We start from the raw sequence: 16,606 nt of genomic DNA, 5'->3' as shown, positions 1-16,606 counted from the left end.
AGGAAGGAAATCAGTGTTAAGAGGAGCTCATAGCCAAGCTACCGTATGAGAATCCTGACATGCTGCAGAGTCAGAACGGTTCTGGAATAGGGGCACTAGGGTGGCTGAGTTATCTAAGTGTCTGACTACAGTTCAAGACATGATCTCACAGTTCGTGGGTGTGAGCCCTGTGTTGGGTTCGGTGCTCACAGCTCAGAGCCTGGAGCCTGCTCTGGATTCTGTGCCTCCCTCCCTCTGCCCCCAACCCCTGCTCCTGCTCTGTTTCTCTCTCTCTCTCTCTCTCTCTCAAAAATAAACATTTAAAAAAGAAGAAGGAAGGTTCTGGAATATCCTTGAAGGCAGAGGCTGTCCTCTGTGCCGCCCTTCCCCAGCAACCAGAAGAGGCGTCTAAATGTAGATACAGGAAGAATGTGACCTCCCTGCCACCCCTACCCAAGAACATGGGCAGAAGGGGGCTAAGGTTGGAGGATGGCCACAAACCACCACATATCAAAGTTCTGCCCCAAGGCAGCCCCTGACCACAGTGTAGGGCTGAGGTTTGGGCTTCAGAGTTGAACGACCAAAGTTCCAGAACCGGGTCTCCTCCTCCTTAACAATTCTGAGCTTCAATCACCTCATCTATAGAACAGGAGCAATAGCGTCTCCCTTGTAGGGTGTTGAGAAAGTAAGTGAGCAAAGGTACACGAGATACTCGGCTCTGTGCCAAGCTCAGATGCAGGGATTAAGAAGGAGACAGTAAGACATCTAGATCTATGGTAATTAAAACCATGAGTTATTTGTTCTGTGATGTAATGACCAAGGGAACAGAACTTAGAAAGCCCAGAAATACATCTGCAAGCATAGAGAGACTTAATAGATGTCAGAGGTGGCATTTCAGATCACAGGAGAGGATGGATTCATCGGTTAATTACATCGACTATCCATTTGGAGGCAAATGAAATTATCACGCATCTCATGCCATATGCAAAATGAATTGCAGACTCACGGTGGAAAACAAAAACTTCAAAATCATTCAGCGAATACAGAGGAGATGCTACTGACATCTGGATGAGAAAGGATTTTTTTCCTCCAATGTTTATTCATTTTTGAAAGAGACAGAATGTGAGCAGGGGAGGAGCAGAGATGTACAGTGACACAGAATCCAAAGTTGTCAGAGGCTGACGTGGGGCTCAAACTCACGAACCATGAGATCACGATCTGAGCTGAAGTCGGCCATTTAACCAACTGAGCCACCCAGGTACTCAAGAAAGGATTTCTTAAGTGTTACCGAAAGTACAAACGAGGAAGGAAGAGTCAAATACAGGCTGTGCAAAACAAGACCGAATACACAGAGTAACAGGAAAAGTTACAGCCCCCCACCTGTGATGATTAAAGTGCACCTATCAGACCAAGCCTGCTTATCCAGACGGTGTCAAAAATGAAGCTTACAGATCAGTAGGAAAAAACACAAAACCCAACAGAAAAATAAGAAATAGCAATAGCCGAATCACCTAAGACAGTGACTAAAGAAGCCTAGGAGATGATCTCATCAACCCCCATAGGAATCAGGAAGTAGGCCCTGAGTGCGTCAAGCACGGCTGATGACATGGAAAAGGAATTCTCAGGACTTTTGTGCGGAGGGCACACTGATATGACGCAGAGCGTAATAAACCAGAATACCTCCTGAGGGGCCAAGGTGTGTTTCCCACGCCCTGTGGTCCCTCTGGGCAAATGCCCTACACGCTCTGGCATGTGCACACGGAGACCCACACAAGAGGGCTCGCCGTCACAGCACTGATCACGGCCGGAGACAGGAGATAACTCACATCCCAGTGGGGACTGCATGGGTGAAGGATGGCATGTCTATCTAACGGGGTATTCTATAGAAGTTACGAGGAAGGAACTGGACTTACATATATGGACACGAATATCTGAAGAGTCAAGCTGACTGCAAAGAGCAAGTTTCAGGAAAGTATGTACAGTATGAAGTCATGTCTATAACTCACAAAAACAAAACAACGCAATGGTGTATGAACGTGTCAGGAAGAATAGGGTGGCAGGGAAGGGTCACACCAATTTCTCTGTGGGATAGGGTATGTGTGCTTCTTAAACACACAGGGTGTAAAGGAGACAAACTGTATCTGTAAACTTGTCTTTCTCGAGAAAGGTGTTGTCTTTTTCCGTGTACTTTCCTATCTTTTACAAAATAAAAAAGATGGTGTGAGAAGCGCATACCAATGCTTCAAGAATATTTTTCAAAAGCAAGGTTTAGGGATACCTGGGTGGCTCAGTTGGTTAAGCAGTCCAACTTTGGCTCATGTCATGATCTCACAGTTACTGGGTTCGAGGTCCACATCAGGCTCTGTGCTAACAGCTGGGAGCCTGGAGTCTGCTTCAGATTCTGTGTTTCCCTCTGTCTGCCCCTCCCCTGCTCATGCTCAGTCTCTGTCTCTCAAAAATGAGTAGGCATTAAAAAAAAATTTTTTTTAAGCAAGCCTCTTTAATCTGAAAAAGAGAAAACTCAGAGTTGAAGGTGTTCAGATCTAAAAGTGTTGATCAGTCTTTTAAAGCCTTCAAAATAGGAACATGAGCAACTGTTTCCGACACGTGGCAGAGAGCCAACTCAGGCAGCCACTTCCCCCAGCTGCACTTCCCCCGAGTGGTCAACTCGAACCAGGAAAAGCAGATTAACTGATAGAGTTAAGGAAATGATTTGTAGCTGCCACAGTTGAACAAACAGGAATAGGCCATCCCAGGAGGCAGCCAGCGCACCAGCTCTAGGATACTCCACATCATGCTAGAAACCCAACTGCTTACTGAAAAACTAGTGAGGAGAACAAGGTCAAGAATGAAGAAGTCGGTCCATTTAGGGGCTTCTGACGACCCTTGCATCTTGTCTGTCACTCAGATTATAAGCTTCTGCATGAGCAGCCCCTGTAACCTGGTGTGCTATTTTCCTTACTCCACCAGAAGAGGTAACTTCTCATCTTCCAAGATTATTTCCATGACCCCGAGATTTTCATGCTCCCCATGTTCACAATGCTGAGAGTCAGGAGCACAGGAACATTGGTGGAGTAGAAAGGGCTGCAGTGTGGATGGGTGGGATCATGCAGGTAAGTGAATGGGATGAGGTGGGGTGGAATGGATCGAATGGTGGTAGGGACGGCTGGTTAAGGGGAGATAGAATGGTAAGTTGAATGTGTATGTAGTATTCTTTTACTTTTGAGTCCCATGTGGTCAGGTATCAAGGAATCTTTCTGAAGTATTCTGAATTTGAAATGTTTCATAATCCCAGGCACCTGGTTAGCTCAGTCAGATGAGCGTCTAATTCTTGATTTTGGCTTGGGTCATGATCCCAGCGTCGTGGGATCAAGCCCCATGTTGGGCTCCATGCTGGGCATGAAGGCTGCTTAAGATTTTCTCTCTTACCCTCTGCGCCTCCCCTTGCTCATGGGCACTCATGCTCTAAAATTTAAAAAATATCATAATTCTTCCAAGTCTAGTTATATTATAAAATTCCAAAATCCCATCCTAACTTACTTTGAAATTTTGGCTTTTCTAATACGTTTGTTAAACTGCTAAATGATGATCTCTCCGTTAATTCCTTCATCTCCATCCCAGTTGCAGCTCCCAAACAAACAGTTGGTTCTCTTAAAATACTCAATCTAGAAAGTTCACAAAGGGAAAAATAAATGAAGGTGAAAATAATCAGGGACCAGACCTAAGAATCTATTTACTAGACCAAATGTGAGATTCTTTTTAAATGATATTGTATTTGTCTAACCAATACTTCTTAAATTTCAGTGTGCACATGAATCACCTGAAAATGCTCTTAAATAAAAGGCAGGTTAGGGTTCAATAAGCTTGGAGTGGACCTGACATTCTACATTTTTAACAGGTTCCCAATACTGCTGATGCTGTTGCTCTATGGACCACACTTGTACTATCAATTTCTAAGCAACTAGAAACATTACAGAAAATAGTGTGTTTTTTATAAAAGCAACCAAACTCTAAAAACATCAAGGAACTCACTTATAGGAATTATCCAACATCTATCGGAAGAAAAAAATGTAATTCTATTAAAAGTCATAAAGGGGGAACTGAATTAGGTGAAAAGATATACTATGATCATGGATGGGAGAACTTCACAATTATAAAAATGTCAATTCTTCCCAAATCAATGCATAAATTCAATGCAAAAAAAAACCCCCAATTTAAAAAAAAAAAATAAAGATTTTTAAATAACCTGGTCTCTTGGATTCTCTCCGTCCTATTCTCCCAAGCCACCAGCTGGGCCTCCACTCTACGCTTGGTCCCCACAGCAATCAAGGAATCTCCTTCTCCAGATCCTTCTTAGGCTCCAAGAGCAACTGCATTCAGCAGGAAAGGCTGTGGACTTGGTGTCCAAAGGTATGGGCTGGGGTTCTGGCTTTATAAACACTCCCAAGATTCCAAAAATTCCCATTTTAAAGCTTTGTGCAAATCACTTTACCACCAGTCTGTTATGTTGTGAAGACAATGGAGATAATACCACCACCTCACAGAGTGAACACACGCAAGAGTATAGTGCATGTTTACACTCAAACACAAGCATTCCTTTAATTTCACCTGGATTGTATGAGCTCTGACTTAACTGAAGTTACTAAAAATCCACCTAACTCTTGGCAGCAGTTTATAGGGCCAGTACAAGAGGGGGCTGCACACCCACTCCCAAAATAACGTGGATCCATTCTTACCGAACTGTGCCAAGATCATCCATTCTGAGTGCCTTTTCATATTCCTCACAATTCTCGGAAAAAGCTTCAGGCTCTGCTGCATGAGGATCTGATAATATTTATTAGCAAATGGACTTCTTGTTCCACTCTGGCTCATTAAGAAATGGGGGCCCTTTACCCATTTTACAATGCCAGTCACCAGGCAGAGGACTTGCTGGTGGGCATTCAGTAAAAAGACTGGTTAATAATAAATGAGTAAGTGAGCAAATGTAGAAGTAATTACAATTATTTGGGCAAATGGAGGCAAGACAAGGCTTCCAATTTTTTATATAACATGCCACGGTTTGGCAGGGTGGGAGGGGTGGAAAGGGAGGAAAGAAGGAAAGAAAGAGAGGCAAACTATTATCTATTTGGTTGCCTGCTTCAGCACCATTTCCATCAGATAATACCGAAAACACTCCCAGGATCCCTAAGTACCCACCCACAGGGAACAGTTAAGAAAATTCTACTGCTACCAGCAGCTGCAATATTATGTAGTCACCATGCATGGAGCTGATGCAAAGTTCTAAAGTAAATAGGAAAGTGCATGTGGCGACACAATAATCTCAGAATACAAGATTAGGAATCCAGAGCAACAACAACAACAACAACAACAACAACAAAAAAAAAAAAAAAAACAAGGAAAAGGATCAATGACAGAAGGCAACTCCTGCCCGGAGCACAGTGTTTGCTTCCTGGTCGAAGCAGCACCGGCAGGAGCCAGTGCACCCGCGCCCGTTCCGGGACCTCGCCCTTGGCTCAGTCTGTCCACGGAGGTCAATGCCACTCACCATGCAAGGTCTTCACGCGTTTTCCTGCCTTCTCTGCTTTTCCTGGCACGTGCTCCTGGCTCCGGCCCTCTCTGAGGTGTGCACCCTGTTCACACAATGTTCTCTGACTTAACACCAGCTGTTTTACTTCGTCTAGAATGCAGAAGAATCACTGAGTTGATCAATCAGGAATACTTACTGGACACATTCTGTGTATACAGCACTGTTCTAGTGCTACACATGGAGCAGGGGACAAGAGAGGCGGGTCCCCTGCCCCGAGGGGGCACCTTCAAACTACCAGGTAATCCAAACCTCATCCAGCAAGTGCTTCTTCCAAACAAGACCATTAAGGAGTTGACTTGTGTTTCCATTTAATCATCACGCTGCACGTGTAGTTACTCCCACTTGCCCTATTTCACCCACATCAATTTCCTACCCTCTTTTAACATGAGCCTAACCTCTCATGCCATTTCTGCCCTACCAAGAAACAAGAGTTTCAAGAAGATAGCTTTTCAAGTGAAAAAAAAAAAAAAGGCAGGACTTAAGACAACATGTACACCAGATGTGTTCATCAAAATGTTGTACTTAACATATAAATGCACAGGGAAATGTGGGCAACGACTGCCTTTGGTTGGGCATCATGTGATTTTGTTTTATTTTTTCTCCCTTATGCTAGTCCATTTCTAAACTGTTTTACAAAGTGAATATATACTGCTTATGAGGGGGGGAATGTCAGGCTTGGGGTGGGGTTTGAGGAAGGGCAGGTGCTATCATTTTAAGAACGCTCCTTGAAGGGCCTGGAGCCCCCTTCCTCCTGCCCTTTCCAGCCAGCTGATTCCATTTATCCTTCCAGACTGAGGTCCCATGGCCCCTTCTCTGGGAAGCCTACCTGATATACCTGCCCCACTGTCCCTGCTCCAATATGAGTGTGCCTGAGGGCAAGATGGTTACCAGAAATTCTGGCTCAATAGCTCTGGGGCAGGCCCTGGAATCTGCATTTAGGCACTCAAGTGCATTTAATGCAGGTGGTTTGGAACCACACACTTGAGAGACGTGGGTCTTTCCTTGGTCCAAGTAAGAATCGTCATTTTTCAAAAAAATTTTTTGGATTTTTTTTTTGTAGGAGAGAGAGACAGAGCTTGAGCAGGGGAGGGGAAGAGAGAGAGGGAGACACAGAATCCGAAGGAGGATCCAGGCTCCTAGCTGTCAGCACAGAGCCTGACACTGGGCTCGAACTCACAAACTGTGAGATTGTGACCTGAGCTAAAGTCAGACACTTTTAACCTTCTGAGCCACCCAGGCACCCCAAGAAAAGTCATTTTGAATCCCCTTTGCTCACACAGAAACCCTACAGTGAGTAGTTTAGACATAAATCAGTGATTCTCTTGGGGGCACCTGGGTGGCTCGGTTGGTTAAGTGTCTGACTCTGAATTCCAATCAGGTCATGGTCTGACAGTTTGCAAGTTCTTGCCCCTCATCGGGCTCTGCACTGACAGCATGGAGCCTGCTTAGGATTCTCTCTCTCCCCCTCTCTCTATCTCCACCCTGACTATGCACATGCACTCTCTCGCTCGCTCTCTCTCAAAACAAACAAACTTAAAAATAAATAAATTCACTTAAAATTTTTTAAATAAAGATAAAAAATAAACCAGTAATTTTCAGCCAGGGGTGATTTTGCTCCTGTCCCCAGGGGACATTTGGCAACATCTGAAGAAATTCTTGGTTGTCACAATGGGGAGACTACAATGGGCACCTATCAGGTCAAGGTCAAGGATGCTGCTACAGAGCCCAGGACAGAATGATCTAAACCAAAATGCCAACAGCGCCAGGGCAAGAAACCCCAGATATAAGTGAAAGATGAAGGGTCAGAAGTGCCCATCCCCCAGTGTCAGGACGGCACCTCCAGATGGCAGGCTGGAAACCCAGAGTAAGGAGAGGCTTTCTAGTCACAATGAGAATGGGTTCTGATCTTGGCCTACTGTGCCCTTCAAGCAGGTGTGGGTCTCCTTTGCTCCCTGTAAAATGGGGATAACTGCACTTGCCTGGTGTGACCAACACCTCTACAGACCGCACTCCAGCCATCTCAGACCCACACTGCCGTGACGTTTTAAGGTCTCTAAAAACTGGATGCACCTTATAATTAAGGCCACAGAGGGCTGACTGGGTGGCTCAGTTGGTTGAGCATCCAGCTTCCGCTCAGGTCATGATCTCACAGTTCGTGGGTTCCAGCCCCACGTCGGGCTCTGTGCTGACTGCTAGCTACTTCAGATTCTGTGTCTTTTTCTTTCTCTGACCTTCCCCTGCTCGCACGGTCTCTGTCTCTCAAAAAAAAAAAAAAAAGCCATAGAGAATTTAACTGGGAGCATTTTAGTATGCTCAATATTTTAAATGTTTGTTTATTTACTTAGATAGAGAGAAGGAGCACAAGTGAGGGAGGAGCAGAGACAGGGGAGAGAGAGAATCCCAGAGCCCATTCGCAGGGCTCGATCCCAGGAACTGAGATCACTACCTGAGCTGAAATAAAAAATCAGACACTTAACCGACAGCCACCCAGGCACCCTCCTCTTTACAGACAACACACATCCTCTTTACTGAGTTGGGGGGGGAGGTACTCCCCTCATCCTGCCTCAGGGGCATATGGCCAACGTCAAGATGCGGACAGGTTGAACTGAGCTGTCTGACTTCAAAGCCTGGATCTTTCCACTCTCATAGCCCTCTTTTGAGGTGAGCTCAAAAGGACACTCTCTGGTCCTGCATAGAATATTTACCCCAGTAAGAATCCAGAGGGTCTATATGAAAATATTAACATGGTTGTCTCAGGGACGTGGGACTTTTAACTTTTTTCTTTTGTCTCTTGGTGGGTGTTTTTCATTTTGTTTTTTGTTTTGGGGGGGTTGTTTGTTTTTTAGTCAGTGAACACCAATTACTTGGCCAGAAGACAGGCTGGTGGGGACCCCACAGGTCATGCTGCCTGGGGACAGGAAGTCCAGAAATGTAGCAGAGGTAGAGGTGGAGACAATACACATGCAACGGATTCTGTCCACCCGCAGACCCAGCTCCAAGGGGCAGTACTCCCAAGCTTGTCCACAAAGGAACAAGTGTTCAGGACAAATGAGATGCAGCAAATGACGGAATTCTGGCTTTTATCCTGTAAATAGTGAGAAGCCACATGCCTCGAGGAATGGTATCAAATAAAACACAGATACCCGACTTACCAACAGATCCTACGTCATCTGAATACGCAGGAGTCTTTGGCCGGTAATACCTGGCTTTCCTTGAGACTTTGTCCCTAGTGTCCCAGACCTTCAAGGTGATTTTATGAAAACTGATTTTCTTTAGTAATTCCTTTGTCACGTTGATGTTAAAAGTTTGGGTCCATGACACCCAGATTTTGTCCCCTTCATGCCATGGCCTCACCGTCTGTGTAAAAGGACACCAGGAGGTTTGAAGCATGCAAGGCTGGGAGGCTTAGCAGCTCACCATTACCTTCACCTCACCAGCCTCACCCTTCCAGGCAACAAAGCTGGGTGCTCCCCTCCACCTGTCTGCCTTCTGTGCCTGGCTCTCCCCCAATGCCTGCCACACATCAGGAAATGGGTGTCCCAGCCCAAGCACCGTCACACCTCCGGTTCCTCGGAAAAGCCAGAATCAACGCAGTTACCTGCAAATAGTGCCCTTTCCACTGACTCGGAGCCAGGCCACAGGCAGGGGTGGGGTGGGGGGTGGGGCATATATGCAGGCAGGCCAAAACTTTGGAAACACCGAAGAAATTACTTGACAAAGATATCTAAATAGAAAGTCAGGTAATTGGTATTACATCCATCACTGAGTGAGGATTCTCATTCAGTAGGTCTGCGGTAGGAACCTAATATTCTGCATTCCCAGAAAGTTCCAGGGAAAGAAAGCCCCCTTTGTGCAGTATTACACTATATGTGATGTACATACATAAACACACACACACCCACACACACACCTTTACTCCTGAATCCAGGAACAATTTGGCCATCGTTGGAAACACCACCACGTCAACTTTTTTAGGCTCCCCATCATCTGGCAGAAGGAAATACTCTGCGTGGTAGCAACGGCGAGACTTTGAAGGTTTCTCCATTCTAGACTGTTTCCTATGTTTTTCAACAGAAAATGTGTATTTTCCTCTATGACCTAGAAGACACGGGTTTCCGGAGTCTTGTTTGAACCCTGCATGAGAAAACAGACCCAGCGCCACAGTTCCCTGGAAGGAAGGAAGGAAGGAAGAGCCCACTGCTCGCCCTGCTTGGGGGCTGAGATGCAGCTCCAGCCCCCTGGCCAGTAGAGGAACAGAGTTTACACCAGACAGCAGGGTGCCAAAATTCAGCGTGCGACTCCAAGAGGGAGTGTCTCCTTACATTTTTTCACCTGAAGCGCTTTGCCTGCCTCATCATGGTCTTGCAGTAAAAACAGTTCGAGTCACCAAGACTGTAGGTCAATTCTAAACAGGTATATACATCTAACCAAATAGCATCCAAAGTATGAGGTAATAATGGACAGAACTACAAAGGAGATGCTGAAATTAATCTTCGGGGGCTGGGGGGAGTTAGTACAAGTAGAAAAAAATATATATATATATGTATCAAAACGTGGAGTTCTTTTCTCTGCCCCTAGTCTTGGGGTTCAACCATGTGACTGCTTTTGGACAATAGAATGCTAGCAGGTAAAAGGTGCTCAAAGATTTGAGGAATTCTTGGATGGCGGGCTTGCCCCCTTATAGTGCCTGGGTCTGCCCGTACTGAGAAGGTGTCTGGCCACCCCCAGGGCCGGGAGGAAGTGGAGGGGCGCAAGGAGCATAGCCACCACGGGGAGCCCAGCCTGGACCCACCGACCTGCTCACCCAGAATGAGAGATTCCTGTTCAAAGCCCCTGACTGGGGGAATCGTTTGGGTTTGTGACACAGCACTGGTGTGGTCAAAACCCCCAGATGTTCCTATGCACTCAGAGGTTTGGATTCAATGCATCTTGAGAATCTGTGTTTTCAACAAGGATAAAGGGATGGGAAAGCCATGCCTTAACCTCTTCCCCATGTATTCATCTGCAAAAAGCAGAAATAATACCACCTGCTTCTTAGCGTCGGGGAGAGGATTAGGCACATGAAGCCCACATAACCACTTGTGTGCTGGCCCACGGTGGGCCCCTTAAAATTGCAGCTTCTTTCCTGACCTCTGCTGTGGGCACTGGCCACCTCACTTGGGGAAGCCAACAGAGGGAGTTCAGGTGCCCTAAACTTCTGGGAGAAGCTCAATTGCACACCCCCTTCTACAGAGGGTGTTGGGATTCTGATCGAGCACTTACCAGCAGTCACTGGGAAGGCCAGCGAGATGATGAACTTGCAGGGGACAACTTGGGGCACATCAGAGCAGAAGCTGCAGGCAGCCGCATAGGAGCACTCACTGCTGCACCTGTGGTCGGAATCGGACTCCTGGGCTTGGGCTTTGACCTTCAGGTACTCTTCTGTCTCGCACTCGCTGCCGGGCCGGTAAAAGTTGCCCATGGAGGACATGGGCCCCATGCTCACCCTGTCCTCATCTTCCCACTCCCAGGCCTGCAAGGACATTCCGCGGAGCATCCACCGTCGCAGCACTCCCAGCTGGAAGACAACGAAGGCACTGTGGTCACCACCCGGTTCCCAGGAGGCAAACCCTGCCTCCTTCGAAATGACCCACCCTTCTCCTCCTTCCTTTCCCTTCCCTTCTCCTGACTGGGGTGAATGGCCAAGGTCTGGAACACCGTCTGGCACACAGGATGCTTGTAACGGCGAGTCACAGAGATCTATGGCTTCCACTAATCATGATAAGCAACGCCAGCTCCTCCAACGTGAGTCTCTAATCTCCCCCAGCCCCAACCCCTCCCCCTTTCACAAGTCAATCTTTGGCACTTTTGCAGTGTCAGCTCCAGGTGAGTGCAATTCCTTAAGAACCCGGCATTTCCACTCTGTGTGGCCACGGGGTGAGCAGTGTCGAAGCACAGTAGGAGTTTGCCAGTCAGGGACCGGTGAACCGGGCACCTGGTGAGGTCAAAGATGGCAAGAACTACCCAGGGGGCAAGACATGAATGGGCACTGAATGCTGGGCCTGTTCCGTAATCTGATCTGGAACATCCGGCACAAGAACCAAGCAGCGCTAGGAGGTCTTGGAAGAGAGATTTACGTTACACCGGTGGGCTCAGAGAAGAGCATTCTCCAGTGGTCTGAGGCCCGAGCTTTAGCAGAGGGAACAATTTATAGCCCGTTACTTCCGCCTTCCTTATTCATCAGGGACAGGAGTTTCCTATTAGTCCTGTCGGCCATCTTACAACAGATTTTCCCTATCAGGCTCAGGGCACAAGCTCAGGGTCCATGGAAGAGGAACTCGGGCTAATGCTTAGAAAGGGGTGCCCAGAGGACAGCAGGTGGTGGGGGACCTCCTTCGGTACCTGCGACGGGATGCGCTGGGCAGCAGCCTGGCCTCAGACCGTGGCGTCAACCAGCTCGTACACCCGCTGCACAGCAGCCACGCGAGAAAGCTCAGAGAATGCAGTCTGTGCGCCCAGGCAGCGAGGCCCGCGGGGTTAAGCCGCGCGATTCTGTTTACAGTCGCTAGGAGACCGGCGAGGCTATCGCCCGAGGGCGGGGCTTCTCGGGGGGCGGGGCTCCTGGAGGTGGGACCTCCCTCCTCTGTCGCCGGTCCCTGACCAGGTGCAGACAAGGTGTATCCAAATTAGGAAACTAGCTGGAGCACCTGGGTGGCTCAGTCGGTTGAGCAAATTCGGAAACTAGTTGCCAGCTTGCATTCATTCATTCATCCATCCATCCACCCACTCATTCATCCAATCTTTAAAGAATTCCAGATCTGAACGTGATGCTCCTATTACCTACCTCGCCCTTACCTACAGTACAGGGGACAAGGATTGTGGCTTCCCCTATAGGACCATCAGCACCACGCCCCTTCCTCTTTGATAAAGGCTAGGGAAGCAACGGGCTCTGAAAACTCTGATATCCTTACTCTACCCCAAATCTCTTTCATATAGACTCTCTGCTTCTGTCGCCGATGTCCTTAAAATATCGTGAGCATTCTGTTTGGTGATCATGAGCCCCAACTCAGAGATGAGGAAACTGAGGCTTAGACTGGTGACATGACTTGCCAGAGGTCACAAAATTGTGCCTTGCACGAGAAGCACACCGCAGAGGTAACTAGCAGGAGAGGGCAGGGGCAGGCTTCATGGAAGAGATAACAAACGCCAAACTTCCGGGTTTGCCAGGGAATGAAAGCAAGAGAAAGTATCCCAGGCAGAGGGAAGAGCCTATGCAAGAGCCCAGGAGGGTGGAGGTGCGTGGTGAGTTCAGGGAAGGAATGATGAGGCTGGAGTGGTGGGCAGAGGGCCCCTGGTACACAGGTGTGGAGGGTAGGCAGGGCTCAAAGACTACAGGCCATGAGGAAACCTTAGGGTTTCTGTTAAGGGAGAGTACCTCCACTCAACTCAGGTCACTCAGAGTAGAGAATGGGACCCGAGACTCCACACATGTAACAGCGGGGAAACTGAGGCTCTGAGCTGAGATATGACCTACCCATTGTTAAACAGCAAAACTGTGGCTGAGCTGGGGCTGCCAGGGTCCCCTGCCTCCCACCTCCTGCCTCCCTAGACCACCCCCTTCTAAAATACTGCCCACTGACTGCGTCCCTCCAATATTCCTCAGATTCAATCAGTCTAAAAAACCCCGAGGCTCAATAATGGTTATGAGGGGAAGTCCCCAAGCGGCAATAAGCATCCTGGAGAGGAGAACTACAACTCTCCCCACGAGATGCCAGGCCATCTTATCATGCTGTGCACCAGCAGCCTGGACACCCCCGTCCACACACCAGCAAGTGCTGAAGAGACACACATGGGTTTGGAAAGAAGGCTGTGAGGATACACCAGCTCCCAAAAGGCCTCATTAATAAGGGTAAGTCAGAGCACCTAGGGGGCTCAGTCGGTGAAGCATCCGATCATGCCCTTATATCTGACTCAGGGCATGATCTCACAGCTTGTGAGTTGGAGCCCCATGTTGGGCTCTGTGCTGCCAGCTCAGAGCCTGGAGTCTGCTTCAGATTCTGTGTCTCCCTCTCTCTCTGCCCTTCCCCTGCTCCCTTGCTCTCTCTCATAAATAAACATTAAAAACATTTTAAAAAATAATAAGGGCAGGTCAGTAACACCACCCTCCCCTGCACAGACAGCAGGCCTCAGGTCCCCCTGCTGGCCTGAGGCTTGTTTCTCTCCAAAATCAATCTCCCCAGCCTCCCCTGTGGTGTGGACAGCTCTGAGCTGAGAATTGAGAGGCCACAGGCCTTAGACAAAGGGCCATTGTCTGGTCCCCTGGGTATATACCAGAATCACCCAGGAACGTGTGCAGACCTTCAGAACTGACTCTCCAGGGGGTGGGACTTGGGAACCAGTAACAGACTGGATTCTCCAAAGACAGCTCCCCTTACGGAGTGATGTCGGACTCCTGCCATCCAATGGTAGGTCTAGTCCCTCCCCTCTGGAATCCAAATAGACTTTCTGCAACCACCTCAGCCACCAGAGTGTGACACTAACTTCCGAGGCTGGATCATACAAACCCCATGTTCTTTCCGGGAGCTCACTCAGAACTGGCCACATGTTGTGAGGAAGCCCGAACAGCCACATGGAAGGTCCACGTGGAGACGTTCTGGTCAATAGCACCAGCGGAGTTCCGGGCTTCCTCCCAGCCTCAACCACTGGACATGCAAGAGTGCCAGACTTCAAATGATTCCAGCTCCCAGCCTTTGAGCCTTTCTGTGTATGACAGAAACCAGCTGTGGTCACCAAACGCTCCCCCCATTGCAGACTTATGACCAAAGTAAATTACTGTTGTCTTAAGCCAGTAAGGTTTAGGATGATCTATTGCACAATAATACATAACTGGGCAGCCCTTGGGTGGCTCTTTGGTTAAGCATCCGACTTCAGTTCAGGTTACGATCTCTCAGTTCATGAGTTCAAGCCCCGTGTCGGGCTCTGTGCTGACAACTTGGAGCCTACTTTGGATTCTGTTTCCCTCTCTGTCTGCCCCTCCCACGCTCATGTTCTCTCTCTCTCTCTCTCTCTCAAAAATAAACATTTACCAATAAAGTAATAAAAAATACCTGGAACAGACGCCATATTTTTAAAAGTCGCTCCACCCAGATTTTATTGCACAGCCGACATTTAGAACCACCGCTGAGAGAAATGGTGTCTAGGTCAAGACCCAGAGCATCATGGGATGGGGTGAGGGCAAAGGTGTGCTAGCTGGTACTCATGAGAGGTGGGTCCACAACCTCACCTCCACAAAGATGCCTTCAGGACAGGCAGAGTCAGAGCAAAGAAAAAAGTGTATGTGTTCCAGTTTATTGCTATATAACAAAGCATCCCAGAACTCAGTGGCATCAAACGACAGCCACTTGTTATTTTGCACAGTTCTGTAGATCAGTGACTCTTCACTGGTGTGGCCTGGGCTCGCTCACTGGACTGGATCATCTGTATCAACATGGCTGGGAGGTCCGGGACGGCCTCGCATGATCGGCAGTCGGTGCCCTTGGCTGGGGTACCTCAATCCAGCCCCCTCTCGCCCTCCATGTAGCCCCCCACACCCCACCAGGCTGGGCTGGCTTCCTCAGATGGCATTCTCAGGGCAGGGTTCTAAGAAAGCAAAGATGCAAGCTCTTGAGACTGAGGCTGGGGAAATAGGACAGCATCATTTCTGCCATGTCCATTGACCAGAGCAAGTCACAAGGGCCGGCCAAGATTCAAGGGGAAGGAGAACAGGCTCCACCTCTGGATAGGAGGAAGGGCAAGGCCACACTGCAGAGAGGCATCCATGGATGGGAGCGATCTGAAGGCATTCAATTGCTTCCTTCTTCCTTCCAGGGTAGGGGGGGGGGTCCCAATGCCTTCCATGGGCATCTAGAAGGCTTTCTGAAGTTTTCCTATGCCTCTGGCAGAGTATGCCTATTTGGGGAAAAGCTACATCCGCCTTCTTCTTTCCATCTCTAATCCCCCTCTTTTAAACAGCTCTATTGGGGTATATCTTATTAAATGCACCCATTTCAAGAGTAGAGTCCAGTGATTTTTGGTAACTTTACCAAGTGATGAAATCAACCATCTCCCTAATTAGGCCCCTCATACATATTTACAATTAATCTCTGTTCCCAGCCCCAGGCCCAGGCAATCATTAATCTACCTCTGCCTCTAAAACTTTGCCTTTTCCGGATACTTCATATAAGTGGAGTCGTATGTTACGTGGTCTGGCTCTGTGACTGGCCTCTTTTGCTTAGCATGTTTTTGAGGCTCATTCGCACTATAGCATGAATCAATACTTGATTCCTTTCCGTGGCTAAATAATGTTTCATTGTGTTATTGACCACATTTTGTCTATCTGTTCATCCCTCAATGGACATTGAGGCTGAACACGTAGATATTTATGAAATGCTGCCATGAACATTCCCGTGAAAGTCTCTGCATCATCAGATGTGTTCATTTCTCTTGGGGAGACACTTGGAGTAAAATAGTTCGGTCATGTGGTAGTGGTGTGGGGGACAAAGGCAAAAGAAAACAAATAAATTTCCTTAAAACTTATAGCCCATTAAGAAGTTATTGAGACAAGCAGGGTGACCTTCCTCTAGGAGCTCAGATGCCTCAACATTAATACTTTGCTAAGAGCAAAAGGCAATCTTTGCGAAACATTATCCTGACCTTCAAGATCCCATGAATCTCTTTTCACATATAAAAATTCCTTTGGGGGGCACCTGGGTGGCTTAATCGGTTAAGTGTCTGGCTTCCACTCAGGTCACGACCTTGCAGTTCATGGGTTCGAGCCCCACGTCAGGGTCTGTGCTGACAGCTAGCTCAGAGCCTGGAGCCTATTTCGGATTCTGTGTCTTCCTCTCTCTCTGACCCTCCCCTGCTCGTGCTGTCTCTCTTGTCTCTCAAAAATAAATAATAAAAAACATTAAAAAATAAATAATAGAAAACATTAAAAAATTGTTTTAATTCCTTTGGAAACTTCCTTTATCTCTACCCCCCAAGATATATGTTAGCAATCCTCCTCCAAGCATATGGCCC

At 47.8% G+C, this 16,606-nt stretch overlaps 1 protein-coding gene across 4 annotated transcripts in view; it reads right to left on the bottom strand.

Moving 5' to 3' along the window:
- KIAA1257 (KIAA1257 ortholog) overlaps nucleotides 1–11,989 on the bottom strand; it is a 67,293-nt gene extending 55,304 nt beyond the window's left edge. Inside the window, exons 1-7 of one of the 4 annotated variants that reach the window (XM_029916173.1) lie at nucleotides 11,948–11,989; nucleotides 10,829–11,123; nucleotides 9,477–9,700; nucleotides 8,719–8,923; nucleotides 5,525–5,656; nucleotides 4,716–4,803; nucleotides 3,520–3,644 (exon numbers count right to left, since the gene is read on the bottom strand). In XM_029916173.1, coding sequence (XP_029772033.1) covers nucleotides 3,520–3,644; nucleotides 4,716–4,803; nucleotides 5,525–5,656; nucleotides 8,719–8,923; nucleotides 9,477–9,700; nucleotides 10,829–11,102 — 1,048 coding nt within the window. In that variant the 5' untranslated portion in view covers nucleotides 11,103–11,123; nucleotides 11,948–11,989. The remainder of the gene's footprint in view (nucleotides 1–3,519; nucleotides 3,645–4,715; nucleotides 4,804–5,524; nucleotides 5,657–8,718; nucleotides 8,924–9,476; nucleotides 9,701–10,828; nucleotides 11,124–11,947) is intronic. The other 3 variants (XM_029916175.1, XM_029916172.1, XM_029916176.1) reach the window with 3 other exon arrangements.
- Between the last annotated feature and the right edge of the window lie 4,617 nt (nucleotides 11,990–16,606).

Source organism: Suricata suricatta, chromosome 12, assembly GCF_006229205.1.
Source record: "Suricata suricatta isolate VVHF042 chromosome 12, meerkat_22Aug2017_6uvM2_HiC, whole genome shotgun sequence".
NCBI classification, from domain to species: Eukaryota; Metazoa; Chordata; class Mammalia; order Carnivora; family Herpestidae; genus Suricata; species Suricata suricatta.
Note: the sequence above shows the minus strand (reverse complement) of the source record. Positions and strands in the feature narration are given on the sequence as shown.